The following is a 26,210-nucleotide window of genomic DNA, read 5'->3' as shown; positions in this document are numbered from 1 at the left end:
TCCAGTAGTTTCGGAGCCTATTCAAGACAAACAAACAATCAAATCTTTCCTCTTTATAATAGTAGTGTAGAAGTGTAGAGATTATTACCGTACCGTAACTAAAGAACGGTAATAGCTAGAGAGTTGAAATTTTCCCAGATTGTGTATATCTTTTGCCGCTATAACAACAAATACTAAAAACAAAATAAAATTAATATTTAATTAAGGTAGGCTCCCATACAACAAACGTGATTTTTTTGCTGTAAGTATATCAATAATGGCAACAGGTAGGTACTTACTTCACTTTTTAACAAAATCCTTAGTTAAGTACACGGAGCTCCCATACAAAAAACACAATTCTTGGCCTAATTTGGCTCTATACTGGTACGGAACCCTTCGTGCGCGAGTCCGACTCGCACTTGGCCGATTTATTTTACTATTTTTATACATTATTTACTAATTTATTAACCACATAATATGATGGACAGGAGACATTACCTGTAACTAGTATTTAGGCAATCACTTAGAAATCAATTGAGGTAATGCAGTAATTTCGCAGGCGGAGGTCGTTTTCCATTTTAGCCACGATCAATATCATGACGGTGCATTTTGCGGTTGAAAAGGTCAATGTTACATGTATCACTTGCCTAATTATGAAAATGGAACTACATTTCGCTGAGGCTGGCCGCATACACACGTTTTCCGTATTCGTTTTTCTAATGTGGAATTTCGATTTGCAATGACTTGAGACTAGAGCAGGGGTAACACAGTATATTATAAGTTTATGGGGGTAACCAATTAGTTTCACTCGGGGTCCATTTTAGGAACAAAATGACCCTCGTGGTCCGCACATTTAAAAAAAATATTTTTTAAACAAAGGTAATTACAGAAATTACAAAGGTATTTATTTACTTATCAATGAGAAAAGTGACAAGTTTTATTGCTAAAGTTGTTGCTGAAGTTTGGAGTGAAATTGGTGCAAGCTATTGACATTAAGAGGAGTCCACACCGCCGTTTTTCCATACAAACGTTGTCCCCTGTTTCCTCCCTGGATAATGCCGGTAGAGTTATGATTTTTTACCTGAATATCTATGACCACTATTAGCATGTCCCTATGTTTTCTTTTTTTTCATAATTTTATTATTAAAAAAGGACGTCCAAAGACCCAAAAAATGACCAGATTTTCCTCTGTGTTCAAACACCCAGAAAACAAAACTGGCTAAAATATACAAATTAATTAAAACATAGGAACACAGCTCAAGCCTTGCTTTAATTCTTAATGAAAAAAGTACTTAAATCTAACCTTTAAGTACTTTCTTCATTTCATTGCGCCCTCCCCGCGCGCGAGGCGGGCGCGGGGCGGGCGCAGGGCGGGCGCAGGGCGGGCGCGTGGCGTGCGCGGGTGTAATTCGATAAATGCAATTTGAGATCTAATGATGTGCCTAAAGACTCAAATACAATCAGCAAATTTCAAAGCGAGTTTGACGCGGGTGTAGAAGCGCGTGGCGTGGGCGGGGCGGGCGCGTATCGTCTGAACACGGCCTAACGAATAACCTCACGCATCGTCTGACGTCGTTTCAGTTCGGAAGACTTCGGCACGGGGTTTGTGTGCGTGCGAGTGTATACTAGCTAGATATTTTGAGCCCCGGGAAAGGACATAGCATAGAATACTTTTTTCTCGGAAAAATGTACGGTTCCCGCGCGATAAACGAATTTTGACGTTTTTTCCTTTTGTCCATCCTGGTCACAGTATATTTGACATAATATACGACTTAACCCATAAACTTATAATATACTGTCGTAACTTAACCTTTTATCTAATTTGGAGCAACCTCCTGACTCTGGACGAGGTTATCGGGTGCTTTGTTTTCTTTTGACTAATGTGTAAATTGTAGTTATCAACTAAATAATTATTGTTATGAGTCTATTGTTCGTGGACCGTGGTATAACAATTATATTGCTATGAGGAAGCAATCCTAGGGTAAGATAACTGGAATGAATTACTGACGAGCTATAACAAGTTCCACTTTTATCCCTCTCAGATTTCGGTTCTCTCTTTATTAAAATGTAGAGATAGCTGGCCCCATAGCCAAAATGCTATTCGCTAGTTTTGATAGCGAAGTCAGATGTCTAAAATGTATGGGGTTTGACACAGCACATCGCATGCGCCATGTCACAGCAATTTTTCCCTATAACTTCGCAATCTAAAATAGCGAATGCATTTTGGCTCTCTCTACAATCTACATCATAATGAAGAGAGAACCGAAATCTGAGAGCGATAACGCACACAAACACCTGCACGGCTTTCAACGCCGCACCGCTGTGCAATGTGCATGCCGGTCGAAGCGGGGAGGGTGTTAGGTTTATTTTAGTTACGGAATTACTTGATTCGGTCATCGCGCCCGTGATAAAAGCTATGCAATGGCTAAAAAGGCCATATTCATACTGATGCATAGGAAAAAAATGTAATTGCTTAAAAAATGAAACCAAAAATAAACGTTTTATAATATTAGTTGCAGACACGTACGCGCTGGACAGCGAGTACATTAAGAAGTATCTGGGTGAGCTGACGCCGCTGCAGGAGTCCCGCCTGCTGCACTTCCGCAAGTGGATAGCCGACCTGCAGAAGGGCAAGGTACGTGACGAGACGGTTTTTTTCTGTAAAATAAGAGGGAACACGGGCGCAGTAGAATTTAAACGAAGAAACTATTGCCATCACGCTTCACCCTATAATACGTGGGAGAGCCATGCTTCGGCACGAATGGGCTGGCTCGACCGGAGAAATACCACGTTCTCACAGAAAACCGACGTGAAACAGCGTTTGCGCTGTGTTTCGCCGAGTGAGTGAGTTTACCGGAGGCCCAATCCCCTCCACTTTTCCCTTCCCTCCCCTATTCCCTTCCCGTCCCATCCCTACCCTCCCCTATTACCCTATTCCCTCTTAAAAGGCCGGCAACGCACCTGCAGCTCTTCTGATGCTGCGAGTGTCCATGGGCGACGGTAGTTGCTTTCCATCAGGTGACCCGTTTGCTCGTTTGCCCCCTTATTTCATTTTAAAAAAAAATGGACACTCGCAACATTAGAAGAGCTGCAGGAGCGTTGCCGGCCTTTTAAGAGGCAATACGCTCTCTTCTTGAAGGTTTGTGCAAGACCAACACCAATAACGTTAAGGAATTTAAAACACATCAGCCTCTGATTAAAAAATTGTAAGTAGTTTAAACCCAAATTTTACAGCACCGGCTGATGGTGATGAACTACAGCTAAGAACACTTTCGACTCAGCTTTCAAACAAAGAAACTAGATCAAAATCGGTCCATCCTACCTAAGTTATTTGGTCGTGGATGCAATGATGCCACGGACAGACACACAGACATACATACAGACATTTTGACGTGGGAGAGCCATGCTTCGGCACGAATGGGCCGGCTCGACCGGAGAAATACCATGTCCTCACAGAAAACCGGCGTGAAACAGCGCTTCCGCTGTGTTTCGCCGAGTAAGTGTGTTTACCGGAGGCCCAATCCCCTACCCTTTTCCTTTCCCTACCCTCCCCTATTTCCTTCCGTACCCTCCCCTGTTCCCTTCCGTACCCTCCCCTATTCCCTCCCTACCCTCCCCTATTACCCCTTAGAAGGCCGGCAACGCACCTGCAGCTCTTCTGATGCTGCGAGTGTCCATGGGCGACGGAAGTTGCTTTCCATCAGGTGACCCGTTTGCTCGCTTGACCCCTTATTTCATAAAAAAAAAAAAGACAGCCTGCCTCAGTTCTCATCACTAAATTAATGTATTTTTTTTTATTCAAAAGATACACCAACAACATATTGTGACAACATTCAAAACAGTACATTTTTGTTTTATACTAACACGATAGTTAATTACAGGCGTATGCAACTGTTTCAGAGGTATTTGCTCCTTACATGAATGTAGCAAAGCAGATGTAGTGATACGGAGTGTTGTTGCCGAGTTCGATCTCATAGAACTGGCAGGCTGTGCCCGTGTGTGATATTTTACAATTGATTTATTTTCACAGAAAACGTCTTGAAATCAGATGTTAATAATCTCAGCATCCAAAAGATTAAAATGTGTCTCACTCGCGTAACACATGTGCATAATTATTATATTTACATTAAGAGACCAATATAATATTTACGTGCATGTGAAAGAAAGCAGCTATAGCCTATAAGTCAAAGGACTAATTTCTCTCAACTACGCGACCAGGCTTTAGCAGAAAGTTCGATGGACTATTTAAGGGTTCTACAAAGTTTTCTCTGTTCATCTTATTAAAAACAATTATTCCCTAGATCCTCCCCAGTTTCCAGCTGTCGGTATCGATCGCTCTTGCAGACGGCTAATTTTAAACTCACTCTCGACTGAAGCCTTCTAGAATCCAGAATCAAATCCCTCTTAAGATTAAACGCGTTTGACATTATAATTACGTACATAATAATCCGTGCGACGCGCTCAAATTAAATGGAAATTGCTCTACCTTTCGGAAAAGTATAAAATATGTTTGTGTGTCGTTTAACATTTAAATTACCAAAATCCAGAGTCGAATCATGTGGAGTGCTATCCTCCTTTATTTTATAGTATATTTAAGTTTTTTGTAACGTTTATTTACATCAATAACAAACATTTAAGACCAAAAAATCTCAAAATGAAAATAAATTAAATTTTGCGCTCTCTACGTTCTTATATCAGCTGAGGTAGCAGCTGAGTGATGTTAGTAAACTCTGTTTTCGTAGTGAAGCAATGGCGCAACGGAGTTGTGGACGTCACCTTGTCTTGTATATATTTCTAAAATAGAATCGCTTTCTCGGCAACGGCTGAAAGTATTAAAGCACATAATATAACACAATACAAACGCATTACTATGAAAATCGCAATCGCCTACACGTGTTTTTAAACTTTAAGCAAAATTTAGAGCCTGCTTCACCACTTCCTGATAAGTGCCAGATAGGCTATCCACCAATTAACTTGACAGATCAAATATGGAGAATCTGTCAAAAAAGTTGTGAATAGCTTATTCGGCACTTTATCACGAAGTGGTGAAACAGACTGACTCCCAAGTAGTAACTTGAATGATATCCACTATCCAGGTACCGAGCGACGCGACGCTGCTGCGGTTCCTGCGCGCGCGCGACTTCAACGTGGAGAAGGCGCGCGAGATGCTGTCGGCGTCGCTGCTGTGGCGCAAGCGGCACCAGGTGGACCGCCTGCTCGCCGACTACCGCCCCCCGGAGGTCGTCACCCGCTACTTCCCCGGCGGCTGGCACCACAGCGACAGAGGTACTGTAGCCCAGTTGGCATCATATTGACAGATGTACAGTATGTTGAAATGGCATAGGAGGAGAAGGTTAGAAAGAGACAAACATATCACATTGTCTCAGTCTATTGCGGCCCCTGCACGGGCTGAAGTTTTCATCATAGTGACCGCAATTGCGCAGCTTTGACGTACATAATATGGGTAATCCCTCAGTTTAAATAGAATTCTTTGGGGTGATCGCAGAGTTATGCTTGTTATGTCACATGGTCGATTGTAATTATTGTCCATCATAGCCCATGTAGAGGTCAATTAAATTACCAAACACATATGATAATAATATACTTGAATAACAACATTTATTTCCTAGACTCAGGTTTCGCTGGTGTCGAGTCAAAAAAGTAGCAGTCAAAAGTCTATAATATTGTTCGGTCACATATTTCGTATTTTCTTCCAGACTAACTTTTCGTGCACAAAATGTTATGCAATTTTTGTTTTGTTTTTTCGATGTTGAATATTTCTTTTAAAAAATATTTGACAAGGTTTCTACATAACATTTTTCACAGGTTAGTTACCGTAGCAGTGTTTGGCGGTTCCACAGGGTAGCGGCACAAATGTTTGTCACACAGGTTTACCGACTGTGCATGCTAACCGTTGCGCTCTTTCTGTAGGGCCACCTAACTTTCCTGCTAACAAACTCTTTAATTCTTACTTATCTGAAACACTTATCCAAAACCTTTACCAAAACGTAGTAGGTGACGTAGACGTAAATATTTATTTCATATCACCGAAGGCACATAAGTCAAACAAAAGATTAAGAGAAGAGAAATTTCATCAAATACTCGATAGCCAATGGTCGTAGGTCTATGATAAGTGTAAGGCTTTAGGCTCAAAATCAGCGGGCAGCGGGCGGGAGCGGCGGCGGTACGGGAAGCCGTCTAGTACGTCGCGATGTTCATCGCGCTGCTGTGTTCAAGGCCACTCCCATATAAATCTATACATTGAAACGCGCTGTTCTCGCGCCGCCGCGCGCCGCCACCGCGGCACCGCCCCGCTGCCCGCTGATTTCGAGGCTGAGGTCTTAGAGTTAAAGCTTTGTCTTCACAATATCTTTGCAAGCATAATACAAGCATCTAATATTGGTCGTTTTCAGACGGTCGGCCGTTATACGTGCTGCGGCTGGGACAGATGGACGTCAAGGGTTTGCTGAAGTCCATCGGCGAAGACGGACTGTTAAAGCTGGTGAGTGAGCATTGCGTGTGAATTTGGACGATGGATCTTACCTGTAAAATGTTTACCAAATGAATAGATGGCAATCGACCTTTGCTGTCCTTGTTTGGGATTTTAAAAAGAACGCGTCATAGTCAGGGCATAATGTTTGTTAAAGGTGTGGTTAAAGTTATGGTCAAAGTTATGGTTATAGTTAAGGCTAACTTTAACTTTAACCTTAACTTTGATCACAGAATCTGACAGATGACAGCTGGTCCGACAAGGCTTGAAATGAACGTGGGCGGGGGCGCTGCTGGTAAAGGAGAACTGTCAAAAATGGCGTTTTTGTGTGATGACAGCGTTAGTTCCTTTTTTCGCCACATTCATTGAAAGCCTTGTCGAGCTCAAGGTTATGGTTAAATATGGCGTCCATTTTTTACTTTAACCAAAGATTTGACATTTTGCATTATATTTATATAGTTAAAGTAAGTTGGTGCAACCCACCCTTAGACACCCTTTGTAAAAAGATCTCTGTGCTTCTGTTATAAACGCACATACTGCTTTAAACAATCATCTCTAATATGGTGTAAAACGCTGAAACCTGGCTCACAATTTCCTAAAAAATGTAGATCAAAGGTTTTTGTTGCCAGACCCGATGCTGCCGCATTGCCAGAGGTCCTGAAGGACTCAAAACATCGTATTTTGTGACAACACACTCTGGCTGTTATTTGCCCCTTGTTGTCTAATAAAGATGTTTTTTTTTTCAGACGCTGCACGTCTGCGAAGAAGGTCTCCGACTACTCGAGGAGGCGACGGCCTCACGCGTTAATAACGGCGAGAGCGCGGTGCGGGCTTGGTCCCTATTAGTGGACCTCGACGGCCTCAACATGCGTCACCTCTGGCGGCCCGGCGTGCGAGCGCTGCTCCGCGTCATACAGATAGTCGAGGCGAACTATCCGGAGACCATGGGCAGGGTGCTGATAGTGCGCGCGCCGAGAGTCTTCCCCATACTGTGGACTATTGTCAGCACGTTTATAGGTAGGTTTAATCAGCAACTGATGCGTATAGGCTTCATGTACCGTCAGGTATATATTCGTAGGCAGTTAACGGACGCAACGGTTGAGTTATGTCAAATGGACACAATCTGGACTGGGCTATAAATAAATTTATTTAATAATATATATTACTAGCTGTCCCGGCAAACGTTTTTTTGCCAATATAAAGTATTTCGCCCATATTATTTTATTGAAGTGACCAAATAAGTATGTCACCATGGCAACGTCCATCGCTATCCCGTCGCACAAACAATGGTCTCCGTCAGTCTCGAGTTGTAATAATTTACTATTATTTATTCAACAAATGCACTTATCAATATAAAAAGTACCCAGTAGCCGATTCTCAGACCTACTGAATAAGAAGCATATAAAATTTGGTTAAAATCAGTAAAGCCGTTTCGGAGGAGTTCGCGGCCTAACATTTTGACACGAGAATTTTATATGTAAGATATTATATTTTGTCAGTTGAAACAGTTTTATTAATTCTATTATAATCAGTTGCTTAAGGGTCCCACACATTAACAGTCCGCCTGCAGGCTCTGGTCGGCAGGCAGTCTGACAGTCATTGACCGTCGATACAAAATCTACAAAATCGTAAGGGTAACTGTAAGTCTGTGCTCTTTTCCGATTAACTGCCAGGCCACGGCCTGCCGGCGAACTGTTAATGTGTGGGGCCCTTTAGACGCTAGCGTGTGAACATTCAAATACATACATAGACTGCTAAAAGAAAGTATAAATTCACAATAAAATAATTAGGTAATTATTATTATATAATTAATTATATTCATGTGTGTTAATATATTATTTTGATTTGAAAATATATAGTCAGTTTTATTGTCATATTTCAGATGAGAACACCCGCAGTAAGTTCTTGTTCTACGGCGGCAAGGACTATCTGCAGCCGGGTGGGCTCCTCGACTACATAGACAAGGATCTCATACCGGACTTCCTTGGCGGGCCCTGCAAGGTAACCTTCTGACTCCGCCACTTTATATGTGCTATATTGATAACTTTTCTGAGAAATACGGCGTAAATTATATTGATTTATAATTACAGAGTATTACAGTTTTGAAACAATACAAATTTGAAGAATCGGAAGCTGTAGTTATCATCATGGCTCATTTTCATTGGTCGTTAACTCGTTCGTTATACAGCATGCGGGCAGTCCCCGCAGCCGAGATAACGACCAATGAAAGTTACAGGTCGATACGTGTTGGTTACACCGCCTGCGGTGATTGCCCGCATGCTTTATACCGACCGTGATATCGACCAATGAAATTCATCGGTCGATATACAGCTTGCGGGACGCAAGTTGCCACGTTTCCGACAGTTCCCAATGGCCGCCATACACTGACATCTATAATACACTGGACAGGCTATGCCGTACAAAATGACAGCTATTTCTTATGCCGATTTGAAGCGCCGCGGTGAGCGTACTGTGTTATAATTACATAGAAAATTACAACCGCCATTTGCAAAATAGTAGTTCCAAGTACACTCACTACTGCTTTCACATAGCAATCAGCGCCAGCGACTTTCAAATAAGAATATTTTATTGATTGCGATCGCCTGTCCAGTGTATTATAGAGGTCAGTGCCGCCATACTACTGCAAAGGAGATTTTTTTTTATTTGTACCACCCTGAAACTTTTTTTAACAGTTCCCTGTATGATCATAAATAGAAGTCTGATAATGCCATACCTGTGGGAGGTCGTGAATGTGAACAATATTTTTTCAAAATCCTAAGATTTCATTCGTAATTCGGACGCTTTGTAACAGTATGGCACCAATTTTTCTGTAAGTTTGAGGTTTAACAAAATATATAAATACAAAGTTTCAAACACCTAGGTGGCGGCGGCGGCGGCGGCGGCGGTGGCGGTTTCTGACGCGCCATGCCTGTTTCTATTTTTGAGTAAAGTTCGCACCCAAAATCTTTTTCTCTTCTCCTTCAGTGACGCCAATAGTTTCTTCTTCAATAAATCACAGACAGTCAAAATTACTCCGCGTAACATCAATTGTTGTTCCATGGCAAGAACGTCTGTAACTGGCGACGAACACAGAGGTTCCCCCTAGCCCTGCGGGCCCTATCGACTAATGAAAACGGTTCCCCGAATGCGGGCCCTGTGGCACGCGTTCCAGAAATCTCCCGCACCCCGCATGCGGGCCCTATCGACCAATGAAAATGAGCCATCATAGACGTGGGTTATTAAAGAGTCCTGCAAAGATCCTCACTAGCCCGCTATTTTATTTATTCTATACGATTGAGTTTTAGCCAATTATTGAGTTAATTGTAATAAATATTGTATGTAACATAATTAGTGTTTGGACTATAAAATTGAAGAATCAGAACATTATACTAAACGATATTGATGCGTTTTTGTGCGGCAGTCGGACATAGTTGACGCGTCACTGTACGTGCCGCAGCGGTATTACGATTACGTACGTGAGATCTATATCGACCACTGCAAATGTGCTCAGTGCTAAATATGTCATATCAAAATTATTCCAGCCCTATATATTTTCAATTAAATAATTATACACTTTTCTTGCACTTATTCCACTTTAATATATTAATTATTTATTACAAATTTATTATTTTACTGAAATAATAACTTTGTTATAAATCTAATATAGTAAAGCGTAATCAGTGCAAGAAAAGTGTATAATTATTTAATTGAACATGAATTTCCACCAAGAAGTTACAGTACATTCAATATCATATCTCTATATTTTCATTTACTACTTCATTTACTACCTTCACTTTATTATTTATTTACTTTAGTTTATTCGTGTTGTCTTTCGAAATTAATCTAGTTTCTGTTTTTGTAGATTAAAGCTGGAATAATTTTGAGTTCTATTACAGATGTAAATTGTTTAAACTGTCTTTCGACTTCTGTTTTGTCGCCTCTGTATGTGGCACTGATTCTGTAATGTCAACACTATGTTTCATTAGCAGTATTATACCAACATTATCAATAGAAGCAGTTCATAACACTATGTAACTCATCTATATTAGTATGTACTGACATTGTCAAGAATCAGTTCATAAATAATTATTTATACTGAAAATATAGCGTTTGATGTTTCTATCACTTCTTCACTCGATAAAATGACTTCTATGATTACTACCTCTAGTATAATTATGTAGCGTTTATAATAATCTTCTTTTTTTTCTGATGCTAGTGCGGTTGATTTCCATAAAATATTCGAGTGGTGTTTCAATAAGCTAGTTCTTTGACAGTTTTGCTGTGATATAGTTTTATACCCACGTAATTTAAATTAACTAAAAAAGATAGATAGCCAATAGAGTGAAATCAAGTCGCAACACTTATCGTCTCATCATAAAAGTCACTTGCACTTAATATCATCATAAGTAATTTATTTGTGACGGTAGCTAATTCACCTAATACTATACTTGTTCACTAATCAGAGCACAAGTATCATGTTAATAAAGACTGAAAAATTATACTTTGGAAGTCAAATTACTAATTATTAAAAAAAATGTGGAAAACGTCAAATTTATATGGAACGTTACCAACTTCACTCTAAAAGTTACGGTGTGACGTTGCAGAGTTTCGTGCACGAGGGGGGGCTGGTGCCGAAGAGCCTGTATGTGAGCGGCGCGTTCACGGAGCGCGGCGACCCGCTGTGCGACGACAGCATCTACACTTCCGTGAGCTTGGGGAAGGGTCAGGTTAGTAGATTGGGTCTTCAAAAGATGTGAGCGGAACGCTCACATCTTTTGAATTTTTCGTCCAATTGACGAGATGAGTTACAAAACTTCTTATTGAATGTAATTTAATGTTAGTTTTATGGTTTGGACAATATTGATTATAGATATTTAAAACTATGAACCCGAAACGTCCAAAATACTTGACGGTAAGGTAGCTTACTTCGTCCGCAATAATATCACTTAAAAGTTAATAACCTGCAGGGCGATTCACGATTTCCGTTCGACACGGATTCGGAAACTTTACCCTGCGGTCATTGGTCAATGCCTAGCACGGCGGACGTTTATTGGATGTCGTGCGATGAAGTTTCCGAATCCGAGTGGAATTGAGCTTTGTGAATCAAGGCCCTAGTAGAGCCGAGAAAAAATTAACAATTGAATTTACAGGTGCACGAGGTGATCGTGCAGAACCGCGACCCGCAGAGCGTCCTGACGTGGGACTTCGACGTGCTGCGACACGACATCTGCTTCAACGTGTTTCGCACCGCCACGCCGGTCGACCGCCCCGAGCGCGCCGCAGGTAACCTGAATCCATACTATAATATTATAAATGCGATAGTGTGCCTGTATGTCTGTTTGTTACCTCTTTACGCCCAAACCGCTGAACCGATTTTTCTGGCTATGGGTACTTTGACTCCCGGGAAAGGACATTTTCATCCCGGAAAAATGTACGGTTCCCGCCCGATAAACGAGTTTACGACGTTAGTTCTTATTTAGAGAGAAAAATACAATTGTATACTCCTGCCATTGCTGTATGTAATACTCTGTATACTCACTTTTAATTAAATTTTGTTGTAATATTCCCTTCGACTTCAGTTGTAAAAAATTCACAAAATTACAAGGATCTTCTGGTTTATTTGTGACATTTACAATATACCGTATGTAGTGTTTCTACAGATAGATAGGGATGGAATGAAACAACCAAACCCAACGAGTGCTGTTCTTACACTGATTTATTAAGTAAAATGTAACAATGATAATGAATGTAAACTCAGTTTCATGGTACAAGGCCTGAGTCGAACAGTGAACGTTAATTATTGTAATTAGTCAAGTAGCATACAATAGTTTTGCGAAAGCGAAGTTGCAAGTTTCATGGACAGTCTGGGTTTGCGCCCGTCACGTTCGGACGCGCTCCGTGTTACGATCTCTGTGACGTTATAATTATTAATAATTATCAAATTAAAAGTGAACTTATGTGAATAGTTTTGTTTCTTTAACAAACTTTCGTATTATTATTTTTTTCGATCTACCCGCATTGTGTTGTAATTATGAGTGAACCTGAGGAAGAAGGTACGATGGAGCCTGCACTCAATGAGATGGCTGCGGAGGCTGTTAACATAATAGTGCTGGAATCTGGAGAATATGAAGGAGAGGTAGACTTAGAGTGGGATGATGCAGGTATGTCAGTAGGTCATAATAATCTCGACGATGTTGGAAGTGAAGCGATGTTGCAGCCAGGCAACAAAAGGCGACTAGCAGGTAGTTCTCCAGAGCCGCTAGCTGATGATGGCTTTACACTGGTCACGAGATATAAGCGCAGGAACCTGCAGAGAACCCCTCCATCTGCATCACCTAATCCGCCAGCTAATTTACGTAATAATTTTGAAGTTTCTATAACCGCCAAGACCGATTTTCTACCGAAGCAGTTAGCGTTTGCAAAACTATTGGCTAAATACAATATCCAGGGCATAGAAACTATCAAATATAAAAGTCCTTTCAAACTTTTAATTAAATTTAAATCCGAGCTAGACGCAAACAATTTTCTGAATAATAAGATTACACAGGATTATGAGTGGGTTTGTAGAAATACTAATGAGTTGCATTACTGTTATGGCGTGGTCCGGGATATTGACATTGATATAGAAGATAAGGAATTGAAAGAGATTTTCGAATGTGACACGAAGATTTTATCTATTAAGAGGTTGTTACGTAAAGATTCGGATGGTAAATGGATAAAGTCTGAAACCGTTCGAATAGGGTTCGAAGGTTCAAATCTTCCAGAATTTATAAAAGCTTATGGGTGTCGATTGGCCGTAGATTCTTACATGTATCCTGTGACTCAATGCTCTAAATGTTGGCGATACGGTCACGTCAATCAGATTTGTCCATCTAAGACCCCAATTTGTCCTAAGTGTAGCGGGAAACATGAAAACTGCGAAACGAAAAGTTATAGATGTGTTAACTGCAAAGGGAATCACTTATCTTTTATGAAATCTGCTTGTCCTGTATTTAAGAAAGAAAGAAATATTCGGATGTATATGGGAAATCATATGTGCTCTTATAAGTTTGCATTAAATAAGTTGAAGGAAGAGACACTGAATAAGACTTCGACCAGATTGGAACCCGAGATGCTTTTTGTTAAACCTATTATTTCCCACGCCAGGACCGACAGGGCTTCGGCTCCCACTTACAGAGATGTTACTGTTGGCGACTATGCAGCCGTTGAAACTTTACATGATAGTGATGATGACATTATGGAATTAGATGAGTGTGTTTCTTCGATGCCTAATCAAGAGTCGTCTACCACAACTGAGTTCAAGAAAAAGAACAAAAATAAATCAAGGAAAAAAAGTCTAGACGTCAGACGCGATGACGAGGATGTTTTTCATACATTTCAGATAACTAGTGCTGAAATTCATACTGAAAATAAGCAAGTTGAAAAGTCTAGCTCTAGTACTAATCGTAAGGAAAGGAAACGTTTGCTAGAAAGGATTTTAGATAAAATAAGAGAAGTTTTTGTAGCAGAAGGAAGTTTAAAAGATAAGTTTAAAATGTTGATTTAATTTTTCTGGTCCGAAGTAGTAGATGTTTTACAAGAATATTTGAATTTTGAGACGGTGCTTAAGTTTATGGGAAGAAACAATAATGGCCAGTAATATCAATTCTTTACACAGCGGTATCAACATTTTTCAATGGAATGCTAACAGTTTAAAACGTAAGGCCAGTGACTTTGAACTTTTGATGTCACAAGACAAAATACATATGGCTTTTGTGAGTGAAACGTGGCTTTCATCTAGTGTAAGCCTGAAATTTTCTGGTTATAATATAGTGAGAGCAGACAGAGACGATTCATATGGTGGTTTGTGCGCCATAATACATAAATCAATAAACTATTCTGAACGAGTTTCTAATATTTATAACTCTGATATCCAGATAATCAATATTGAAGTTTTTAACGTACCTACATTAAAGCACGTGATTGCTGTGTATTGTCCGCCTTCAATTTCTACAAGTCAACAGGATTGGGATGCGATTTTCAATACATTCAAAACAGGTTGTCTTATAATCGGAGATTTTAATGCGCATCACACTCTATGGTCTTGCAAGTCCGATAGAAGAGGTGAAGCTGTTTATAAAGCTATGTTTGAAAATGATTTTATATGTCTTAATGACGGTGCGCCTACTAGAGTGAAGTGGGTTAACGGTAGCCTTCAAAAAACCTCGCCTGATATATCATTTGCTTCCACAGACATTGCTGTCAATATGAGTTGGCAGGTTACAAATGAATCCTTAGGCAGTGATCATCTAGTGTTAAAGTTAAGTTGTGGTTTTTATAAAACGAACAGATACATTAAAAAAAGAAATTATAAAGCAGCTAACTGGGTAGAATATACTAAAGAAGGAACGACAATGTTTATTCATGAAGAGGTGAATGATGTCCAAACGAGCTATGATAGTTTTACAAATCAAATTAAATATTTGGCTGATAAGCACATCCCTTGGATTAAAATTTGTCAAGACCCCACATCAAACTTCAAACCCAAACATTATTGGAATAATGATCTTTCAAAGGCAGTTGCTGAACGGCGTCTTGCATTGGCGCAGTTACGGCGTAATCCTACACCTTCTAATTTGCTTCTATGGAAAAACAAAGTATCCCAAGCCAAATTACTTATAAGAAAAGAAAAATCTAAGTCGTGGAGAGAATTTTGTTCCAGTATCAACCACGAAACATCAGCATCCGTTATGTGGAGAAAGATGCGATGGATCAAAGGCAACACTGGACGCAGAGATACTGTAGATCCTCTTAATGCTGAAAAGCTATTGCATTCCTTGACCCCTGATTATGTTGCCGAGCAGGAGCCAACTTTGCCAGAAAGACAACCTTCCATTATAGAATCACCCATTACTCTCGCGGAGCTTCGTAACTGTTTAAAAAAGAAAGATACATCTCCAGGAATGGATAATATATCATATACTATGATCTATTATCTTCCAAATAATGCTAAGTGTATGCTTTTAAAAATTTTCAATTTAATTTTAATGTCAAGTAATATACCTGATCAGTGGAGAGACATACAAATAGTCACTATTCTTAAACCGGGAAGGGATCCCACTCTTGCCTCCTCATTACGTCCTATCTCATTAATGTCTTGTCCGTGTAAGATATTCCATTTGATTCTATTAAGAAGATTGGAGTGGTTTATTGAAAGCCAGGGCCTCCTTCCCGGCACGTCGACTGGTTTTAGACGTGGACAATCTTGTGTTGATAACCTAGCTTTACTTACATCTCATATACAATTAGGTTTTGCCAGAAGAGAGCCAACAATCGCTTGCTTCATAGACATTGAGAATGCCTACAACAATGTAAATATAACTGCATTAATTCATATCTTGCAGGAAATTGGAATCGGTAATTTTATTTGTAAATATTTATTTAATTTTTTGTCTAATCGTCGTTGTACAATTGTTTTAGATGATCTAAGTAAAGTAGTAGGATTATTAATTAGATGTACAAACCAGGGACTAGCTCAAGGGGACCCCCTTTCTCCTAGTTTATTTAATATTGCAACTAGAGGTATTTCTAGAATTATTGTAAATAATAATGTTTATAACTCCCAATACGCTGATGATTTCGTGTTATACAAAACAGTTGTAAATGGTAATACTCTAGAAGCAGTTTGCTCTCTTAAGTTAGCTATAAAGGCCGTGATTAAGTATTTAGATAGTATTGGTCTCCAATTATCCGTATCTAAATCTAATATTTGTGTATTTAATAGAACTAGAAGAAGTTTTAATATTGATATTGAGATTAACGGTTCATCTCTTAACGTGGTGGATAAAGTTAAATACTTAGGTTTATGGCTGGACTCGTCCTTAAGATGGAGTCTTCATGTAAATGAATTGTGTGCTAAAAACTATAAATGTTTGAACGTCTTAAAAGTTCTATCGGGTAGGTCGTGGGGAGTTCACCCTCAATATATTCGCCGTCTTTATATTTCTCTTGTAAGGAGCCGACTGGACTATGCTAGCTTTATATATGGTAGTTGTGCTAAAACACATCTTAAAAAGCTCGATATTCTACAAAACAGAGCGTTGAGAATATGTGGCTCTTTTATACGTAGCACTCCAGTGTTTGTTATGCAGAGTGAACTCTCCATTCCTCCCTTACATATACGTAGGTACGTGTTGGCGAGTAGGTTCTTGCTTAAATTTAAGTCTAGACTAGGCAACGATTTGTTATATTCTTTAGATCAGTTAAATTTAGTACGAAATTATTTTAGGAATACTAATCTCCCAATTCTAGCACAAATTAACTCTGAATGGAGTAATATTAATGTATATGTAAGTGAAAAGTTAGATGCGTATTCATTAAACACATGGGTGTCTTCAATAGATGTCGAAGAACTCATTGTACATAAAGTTGGCGACATGGCTCCAAAACGGAGCTTATCTGATTGTGAACTTAAAAATTATTTTTTGCAATTCATATCTGATAATTATTCTGATTGTTATAAGTTATATACGGATGGCTCTAAATGTACTCAAGGTGTCGGAGCTGCCTTCTTCGATCCCCAATTAGACGTTTCACAGAAGTTTAAATTACATAGAGATAATAATATAATGACTGCTGAACTTCTTGCTATTAAGGAATCACTAACTTATGTTAATAACTTGAACAACAATAACAGTATAGTTATTTTATCAGACTCGAGAAGTGCTCTCCAACACCTTCGTCGGTGCGCCACGAAGCAACGTGGCTCTCCGATAGCCTTCGAAGCTTTGGATTTACTCCGGCATGTTTCTGGAAAAGTTTCAATTAAACTGCAATGGGTTCCTGCCCATGTCGGTTTAATTGGAAACGAAACTGCGGATGCGCTTGCCAAGAGTGCAGTTATGGATGGTCCCGTGGTCTGTTCTAAACCTTTTGTAAATGAGCTTCGTCATCAGATTAAGGAAAAGGCGCTCGAGAAATGGGAATACCATTTCGGCGAGGAATTACAAAGAGGTGTTGGAGTTTGGTACGGAACCATCCAGAATAAACCAGTATGGGAGCCTTGGTTTATTTCGTGTAATTTATCGAGAAAGTTGTTGGTGTCAGCCTTTAGATTACGATCTGGGCACATTCCAGCAAATAAATTTTGCTACTTGGTTGGAATTAAGCCTTCGCCTAATTGCGATGTGTGCGACAAGCCCGAAGACCTGTATCATGTTTTGCTGGAGTGTGCTCGGACTGCAGAGCTAAGATCAAGGCTCTTAGGTGACTTTGGCTGCCTGCACAATGGACGGATCAATAGTGTACTTTCGGAGCCGTTGTCCCCAGAGGCAATAAAATTATATAGTTTTTTGGATCTGTCCCTTATGTAGGGAACACTGTATTCACCTATGAGGCTGACATTAACACTGAGTGTTAAAAGCCTCTGTAAAATAAAAAAATAAAAAAATAAAAAAAATGTAAACTGCTGACACAAAGCTCTCACTCAGCAGTTAACCTAATACATTATTGTACTTTGTACACCGCATTAATTATGATTTAGGTTTTGAGACATGTTTGAAAAAAAAACTAATTTATGTATACAATTTATTTAAAAGTATGAATCACGTTTTAGGCGCGTGCGCGGGGGGCGGGGAGGAGGCGGGGTCCGTGCTGGCGGTGCGCGGGTGGCGGGAGGGGGAACACTTCCATCGCGTCGAGCCCGCGCTGCTCTGTCACGACGGCGAAAGCATACAGGTATGTAACGTGTGGGTTCGAAATTGAACTCGTTCGAATTCTCACTCGAAAGAAAAATCAATGTTTTATGGATTAATTTTTACCGCGTATTACTTACTCCTACTTTCCGATGAGGGTGTTTGAAATTATATTTGCCACCAGGTGCCGCTATATAGCCTCAGGGTTTATCATGTCAAACTGCTGTCATATGTCACGATATAGCTGTTATGTGTCACGATATAGCTGTCATGTGTCACGATATAGCTGTCATGTGTCACGATATAGCTGTCATATGTCACGAAACAGCTGTCATGTGTCACGATATAGCTGTCGTGTGTCACGATATAGCTGTCATATGTCACGATAATATACTCATTTGACACGATATACCCTAAAGGTGCCGGTAGCGGGCGACATGAAGCAACCGCAGACAACGTGTCATCGCGACACTACTGGTTTCTAAGTATGTATTTCTATGAAATACCCTCCGCAGTTAGCGACACTTTTCATAGAAATACATAGAAACCAGTAGTGTCGCGATGACACGTCGTCTGCTGCCGCGTCATGTAGCCGGATTCCAACTAGTACCTTAATGCTACATAGCAGCACCTGGTGACAAATAGAATTTCAAACACTCTCATTGTAACACTAGACCGCATTATGCAAATGCGCTTACTGCTCAACGTTGAGTGTAACAACTGAAACAACTGAATCGTTTTTCACAATCAAGCACACTCAAATAAATTTATTAATGTCTAATTAAGCATTAGCATTCAGCATTGCGCGCCACTGAGTCGCTTTATGCTCTGCAATTGTAAAACCGAGACAGTGTCTTGACTGAGACATCAATTTTGTCTCTGTTGAAGAGCCCTCATAATCGGTCCAGTAGTTATGAGTTTGAATGTTATTTAGATGGAATAAATCATGGTCCTCTATATTATGGGTTCCGTTACGTACTTAATAACAATAAATAGACTTGTATAGTCTATCAAAAAAGTTAAAAAATTAAAAAGTGGCAACATCGTAGTGTCATCTCTTTCAAATCAATCTAAGAAAAGAGGGATGACACTACGGTTTTGCCACTTTTTAATTTCCTCTTTTTTTGACAGACTATACAATGTTGTGTAATAATCATTTTAATACCAGTATATTTTCGGTGTGTAATTTTCTTTTCACTTGTTTTAATGAGGAACAAAGTCGCAGTAGTTTTATTTTTACCCGACTGCCGGGAGGGTTATGTGTTAATACATAAGCTTAAGTATACCGTATTCCCCAGGGCTCACACGTGATGGCGGAGGTGGGCAGCTACGTGCTGCAGTGGCGATGCGACGCGCTCGACCCCGCCCCCCGCGCCGCACAGCTCATGTACTTCTACGAGACGCTCGCCAGCCACCACTACAGGTACTGTACCTGTTCTGAAACTGCTCAGAATTAAGCTCATCAGATTGTTATGTACGCATTTGCGTACCGCTAATGCAAATTTTGCGTATACGTTGCGTACCGTATAAACAACGGTTTTTTTCTCACCATGTAAGTTAGCACGATAATTATTGAAGCCTCATTGATTTGAATTTAGTCATTTAGGCACTACTGCGCATCAAACATTAAATTAAAAAAAAAAAACACCAAAAAAATGTGAAATAACAAAAGCCGTTCAAAAATAACTATTGTGTGCAGTGTGACGTTTAAATCATTATGCACTTGTCTTTACCGTACTAAAAATATACTGATGGTGAATATGACTATTGATTGGATAGTACTATTTAGTCATTGGACAGAGCACAAAAACAGGCGTTCTATTACTTAAAAAAGAGGCAGTTTTAAATCAACCTTAATAAATATTCTGTTTTTGTGCTTTGTCCAATGACTGGTACTATCCAATCACTAGTCATTTACCCTATAATACTTTCAGGGGTTCCATGTCGAGCCTGCAGTCCGGCGTGAGCGGGTTCTCGTGCCTGAGCGGCAAGTCCGCCACTAGCTCGTGCCCGTCGCGGTGATCCTACGCCGTCCCCGGCCCCGCCCCCGCGCAGGCCACGCCCTCGCCCGGGGAATCCCCGCCGCTGTTGCAGTGCTGAGTTGTGGGAGTAATTATAATGTTGTTACATGGAGCCCCGCCCCGCACAAGACACGTCCCCTTTCGCGGAATCCCTGCCGCTGTTGTGCTAACCGACGTAGTATATCGTGTCATTTTAAATGTTAGATGAACTTACATATTGTATGTTCATTTAATATGATGCTGTTTGCACACCTTTAGTTGTGTACCGCTAGGTAGACAATACAAGAAACTGCATAACATATTGTGGGACAGTAAATCTGCCTGTCTCTTTTTCACGATTCGCTATTAGTGTGCAAACAGCCTGAGCGTTTCTACTAGTGGCGGTAAGTGATCGGGTGAACAATTCAACATAGTGATTAAAAATCCTGATGAAGTTAAAATGTGTTGGTGTGTAGAACACATCGTGCTATAGATATATTAGCACAATTTTATGATAAGATAATTCGAACATACTAGCTAATAATAATGTTTCAATACTAGACAATAACTACAGCTAGCCCGTGCGACATGCACCTCATTTGTATAACTGTTCTATGACGAGAGCCATAAACTTTGTTCGTACGGGTTATATTATGACTATTTTACTCTGAAAACGGACTTAGCACACTGCCCTGAGGCACCCCGAAACATTTCGGGCCCGCATTTTATCACTATATATTTACCTATTCTGTATATTCAGTCTAATGTCAAGACTCAAAACGACTTGCTAGCTTTTATGCTACCGTCCTCGCTTAAACTAGCTTAAGATCCTATCACAAATTATTATTAATACTTCAACTACTTATTATATCTAAGTACATGTCTGGACTTCAGAATATTTTGTTAAAGTAAATGTTACTTAAAATGAACTAAATTAAGGGACAGATCTAGAAGATTCTAGAATCTAGCTCATACTCAAGACCTAGATTAGAAATCCAGGTAAATATGTTTATTCTTGGAGACCTAGGCCATGCAGCTCATTATAGTGTGAAAGAGACGACATAAGACTTATGCGAACGATATTGCTTAATTCATGTTAGAAATATCTAATACGAATTTTGATTTATATTGATAACTATCAGACTAAAGCTGAGCGCACATTTGCCAACACCGTACGTGCTGTACGCATCGAACGCACCGCATAGTACAAGAAATGCGTACACGAAATCATTTCTTACAACAAATTCTAAAATACGGCGCGTTCAGCGCGTGCGTTCTGATACATGTGCAATCACCTTAACTGCCGCATTCAGAGACGAAATTATTGTTACTTAACCGTAATTGAATGGCGATTTTAACATAAGCGCCATACAAAATCTGTCGATCTCGTCACAAAATTGTAAGTTTAATCATCAGTAAATGTCTCTCATTGCGGCTATTAGATGTGAAATCATAATACACGAATTAATGATTAAATTTATAAACTTATAATATGTTTGTCAAACGTGTCACTCGAAGTAAAATATCTAGGAATGAAAATTATGAAAATGAACTATAATTTATAAATGAACCGTCTAATATCGCTTCTAGGAAATGGAATTGAGTGATGGATTTGACGACTACAATATCTATTACATAATCTAAAATATAATATACAAGTACTATCGCCAAATAGGCTCATTTTAAAATTATCTTACTCCCGAAACTGGCCTTGTGCCATGAAACTGTTTTAAGACTCAAACAATCGTACGAGAATGCCGCGTCCTACTCTAACAAACGTGAAATACGTTGTTAGAGCAGGACGCGGTATTCTCGTCTGATTTTTCTTTTTCTCGACAGTTTCATAGTAGGCCTAATGATACGATTTTGATTTACGAATCTGATTAGTTCCCAATTGAGCCGCAGCACCACAGTGCGCTAGTATAGCTGTCAGGAGTGGAAAAAGCCGTTGAGATCGAATTAGTTCCACATTGAGTCGCAGCACGATTTTGCGCTAGTACATGTCGGAAATAGCAAAAGCTGTTGAGATCGTGCTGATTCGATTCTGATGCTGTCGGGAGTAAGGCAAGCAGTACTATACTAACGTATATAACGCTACTAATTTAAATGTCACGTATTTACTGTGCAATTTGTCTACATTTAGATCAAATTGGCAACAGAGTAATGTTGACGAAAAAAATATAACAATACTACTACATATTTAAAACTATTTTGATAATAGTAAATTCTATTGTATATAAATTAGATTATAATAATTCAATAAATACTTTTAATATATTAAGTTGTGTTAAGTTAAATGAATTATAAATAAGATCTGATAGTAGAAAATTATTTTATATTTTTTAAGTATTAGCGAATAGTCTTTGAATTATTTGTAGACGATGTGCGTGTTTTAAGGCATGTTTGGGTAGTGATAATAGCATAATTATATAACTTTGTAAGACCGGCTTGTTACTCCTACATTGTGACGTCCATCAGCGACGATTATCCCTTTGCATCAGGTGATCCGTTTGCTCGTTTGACCCCTACTTTTATAGAAAGGAACATAATAATATTATTATAATAAAAATATGTCTCGACTTGCAAGCACAAGAATTTATATTTTTTTTAATAAACAAATAATTAACGCTACAGTCCTAGTGCTTAATGATTATAGATGGTACTATCGACACAAGTGCTCTACCAGGCATAAGTTGACAATCACTGACCTCCATTATACAAGTACACTGAACATAAGATACCCAGCTGTTTTTTGTGCCTATTTGAAGCGGAATCAGCGCCCCTAATGCGGGGGAAAAAAACTAAATCTGACGTAACTTGCAAATGGCCGCTAAATATAATTACTACGGTGGTAAAAACTAGTATTAGTTCCAAGTACTCGCACTACTGCTATCAGCGCCAATATGGCGACTTTTAAACGTCATGTTTACGTCAGATTTAGTTCTCTTCACCCGCATTGGGGGCGCTGATTCCGCTTCAAATAGGCACAAAAAACAGCAGTCATTTTAAAGGGTATCATAGGTCCAGCATACTTGTATAATGGAGGTCAGTGGTTGACAATCACTTAACAACGCCGTGAAATCGCACGCAATCATGTATTGTTGAGCAACGCATTTACATGAGTGCACGCATGCACTCATGTAAATGCGTTGTTCAACAGCGTCTGCCGGCGTGACGTTGCGGTCACTTATTTTTGTATAATTTAAGATAGTCAAACTTTTAGAACTGGTCCATGTGTCAACGGTCCATCTAACCATGAATACACATAAAATTTGTCGAAATTGTATACATAATTATTTGATGTAATTATTGCAGCTAATCAGCCATCTTATTTTTAAGTAATAGAGTGCTTGTATTGTGTAGATTCTGCTTTGTTGTAGGACTAGTAGGGAAATCAATGTTATTTTTAAGTTGAAATGTAGCATTCGATGCTGTATTTTGATTATAACTTTCATATCTTGTAAATAAGAAGAAGAGTAATTTTAAGTATAAGAAAAGCGTGGTTGGAGTATAGCGACAGAAAAATATCTATTGACAAAAATTCATCTATAAAAGCCGTGCTGATGTATATAATAATATGAGGTCCAGAACGAAAATATAAAGTGATCTACAAAACTATTTTTCTCCTATGATGTGTGAGAGGAGTTAGTCGGAGAGGAGTTAGTTGAGATGTTATTTATTGTAAGATAAAGTTATATTGGGTATTGAATTAAAATTATTGAAAATTTATTGTGTTTTATTTCATGTAGTACGCATTATTGATTATATTTTATTTCTAAGAGCGTCCGTGGCCTAGTAGACCTCTGAAATGAGGGGCGGCAAAATTGGCTTATTCCTATCTTCCAAGTTCCAACCTATCCATTAGCCATCCACCACCCAAGTTTGAGAATTTTACACCACCCACCCAAGGTTGAATAGTGGAAATATTTAACCTATCAATCCCCAATTATTCCCCAAGCGGCACCCGGCTGCCGTATAACAATTGAAAATCTATTGTGTCTGCTATTCCCACGATCGTGGCATTAAGTAGTATAATTAATTTTTTTCCACCATCAGTGGCGGCCATAGGGGGTTGCAGGGGTCTGGCAAGGTGTTTTTTGGAAGACAAAGGACCTCGCAAAGACCTGTCGCCCGAGGCCTCGCAATGAGTATAAAGGCCGCCACTGCTCACCATCATCCCCCAACAAATCTAGCTCATGGTTTTCTGTACGTAAAGCGCGGAAAATTACCTATATTTGCCCGAAGCGGCTAAATAGCTATCAGGCCCTGGCAACGACGATATACAGAAAGGTCTATATAGTTTCTAGAAGATGGCTAAGTAATCAGGTCGCTGGCATTAAAGCAGTTATGAGCGTACACGCAGCGAGCGTTAAATTGTCCGGCCTTATCGCGCCACCCGCCTGCTATAATCGCTTATCGACCAATTGAAAACTCGCCGATACTAACGCGGTATTACATAAAGACTTACCCGTTCTTACCAACCGCCCTCTGAGTATACAAGGTGTAAAATAACAAAGTGATAATTCAATATATATATAATGATAATTCAATAGCAGTGGTCCCCAACATTTTTTCAAACGGGCCACAAACATGTTTTAAGTCTTTATGTCGCGGGCCACAACAAAATTTTTTAAGATGAAAACGTAACGTTCTTCAAAATTAACTATTTAAAAGTGCAAAAATTTTCATGACTCACAACTTTACATCACTTTGCCGGTAGGCTTGAATCTTAAAAAAGGTTTACCATCGTCCATCACGCAGGCCACCCGCCATAGATAAAGTCTCGGCAGGCCGCGGGTTGAAGATAGATGTATTAGGGTAGGTTGCACCAACTTAACTACAATGCAAAATGTCAAATCTTTGGTTAATGTAAAAAATGGACGCCATATTTAACCATAACCATAGAGCTCGACAAGGCTTTAAATGCACGTGGCGCAAAAAGGAACTAACGCTGTTGTAGGGACCACGGGCGTATATAAGGAGGGGGGGGGGGGGGGTCCGGACCCCCTCCATTACTATCCATCTTACTTGTCCAATCGACAATATCATAATATAATATGTACCGCACCGATTTTAATCGGCGAGGTACATGTATTTTTTTTCTATTCACAGTATAATAATATTAATATCTAATTATTACGGACACGCTCCATAGTATGTTACATACATACTGTATCAGTAGGCCCCTAAACCCCTAAACGGCTAAATATTTACGGTAGTCGGTATCGAGTATCGAAAAATTCTATAGTTTTAAACTCATGGTGGAGCTACAGAGTAGGTACCGTGATGCGTTCGTAATTCGCCGCAGGGGCGCGGGGAAAGGTGCAGCGTTCCCGCCTCCTTTTACTATGGGGGATATTAGATTAACATATATATTGGATTCGAGATCATTGAGTCAATAATATTGGATAATGTAATATAGACATATGATTCATTTCTTCCTTGATCATAGATTTTTGACATTTGCTGAGAGATTGGATCCAATACGGTCATAGAAATAGGTGTTGCCAGTTATTTAATATAAAAGAGAGTTTTTAATTTCTTGTTCGTTAATATGTTTCAAATAATGTAATGTTATTATTTTTCTAATTATATACTTGGATAATCTTGCTGAAATAACAAAAAACAAGCCATATTAAAAATGACGATGTCTTTTGACACATCGAATTCTCTGAGATCTATAAGTAACCCTGACTTCAATACCTGTCAGCGTTAGCGCTCTCCATTGGCTATTGAAACCACATATGACGTAAAATAGGATCAATGAAATATGATAATGTAATAAGCAGATATGATCAAATGATCATATATATTGGATCCTAAATACGATCATAGAAATGATCCAATATAAATGATAATGTAATGCCCCCCTATGCCGCCGCTGCGCCGCGCCGCGCCGCCGTGTTTAGAAGATGAAAAGAATTTTAAGAAATACTTTTGATTTCCTAAACACGTTACCTATTTACTGCTGCGGAACCCTTCATGGGCGAGTCCAACTCACACTTTTCCGCTTTTTTACGTTAGGGACCCCCCCCCTATTACATACGCCCGTGTCAGCAGTTTTGTGTC

At 39.4% G+C, this 26,210-nt stretch overlaps 1 protein-coding gene across 2 annotated transcripts in view; it reads left to right on the top strand.

Annotated features, from left to right (window-relative positions):
- Positions 1-21,190, top strand: part of LOC121732977 (protein real-time) — a 68,098-nt gene extending 46,908 nt beyond the window's left edge. Inside the window, exons 6-15 of one of the 2 annotated variants that reach the window (XM_042123033.1) lie at positions 2,499-2,614; positions 5,076-5,265; positions 6,393-6,481; positions 7,216-7,486; positions 8,352-8,470; positions 11,074-11,196; positions 11,620-11,752; positions 18,063-18,184; positions 19,440-19,564; positions 20,076-21,190. In XM_042123033.1, coding sequence (XP_041978967.1) covers positions 2,499-2,614; positions 5,076-5,265; positions 6,393-6,481; positions 7,216-7,486; positions 8,352-8,470; positions 11,074-11,196; positions 11,620-11,752; positions 18,063-18,184; positions 19,440-19,564; positions 20,076-20,163 — 1,376 coding nt within the window. In that variant the 3' untranslated portion in view covers positions 20,164-21,190. Of the gene's footprint in view, positions 1-2,492; positions 2,615-5,075; positions 5,266-6,392; positions 6,482-7,215; positions 7,487-8,351; positions 8,471-11,073; positions 11,197-11,619; positions 11,753-18,062; positions 18,185-19,439; positions 19,565-20,075 lie in introns of both variants that reach the window. The other variant, XM_042123032.1, reaches the window with a different exon arrangement.
- The last annotated feature ends 5,020 nt before the right edge of the window (positions 21,191-26,210 follow it).

The sequence above is a fragment of the Aricia agestis genome, chromosome 13 (assembly GCF_905147365.1).
Source record: "Aricia agestis chromosome 13, ilAriAges1.1, whole genome shotgun sequence".
NCBI classification, from domain to species: Eukaryota; Metazoa; Arthropoda; class Insecta; order Lepidoptera; family Lycaenidae; genus Aricia; species Aricia agestis.
This window is presented reverse-complemented; position numbering and strand designations above follow the sequence as displayed.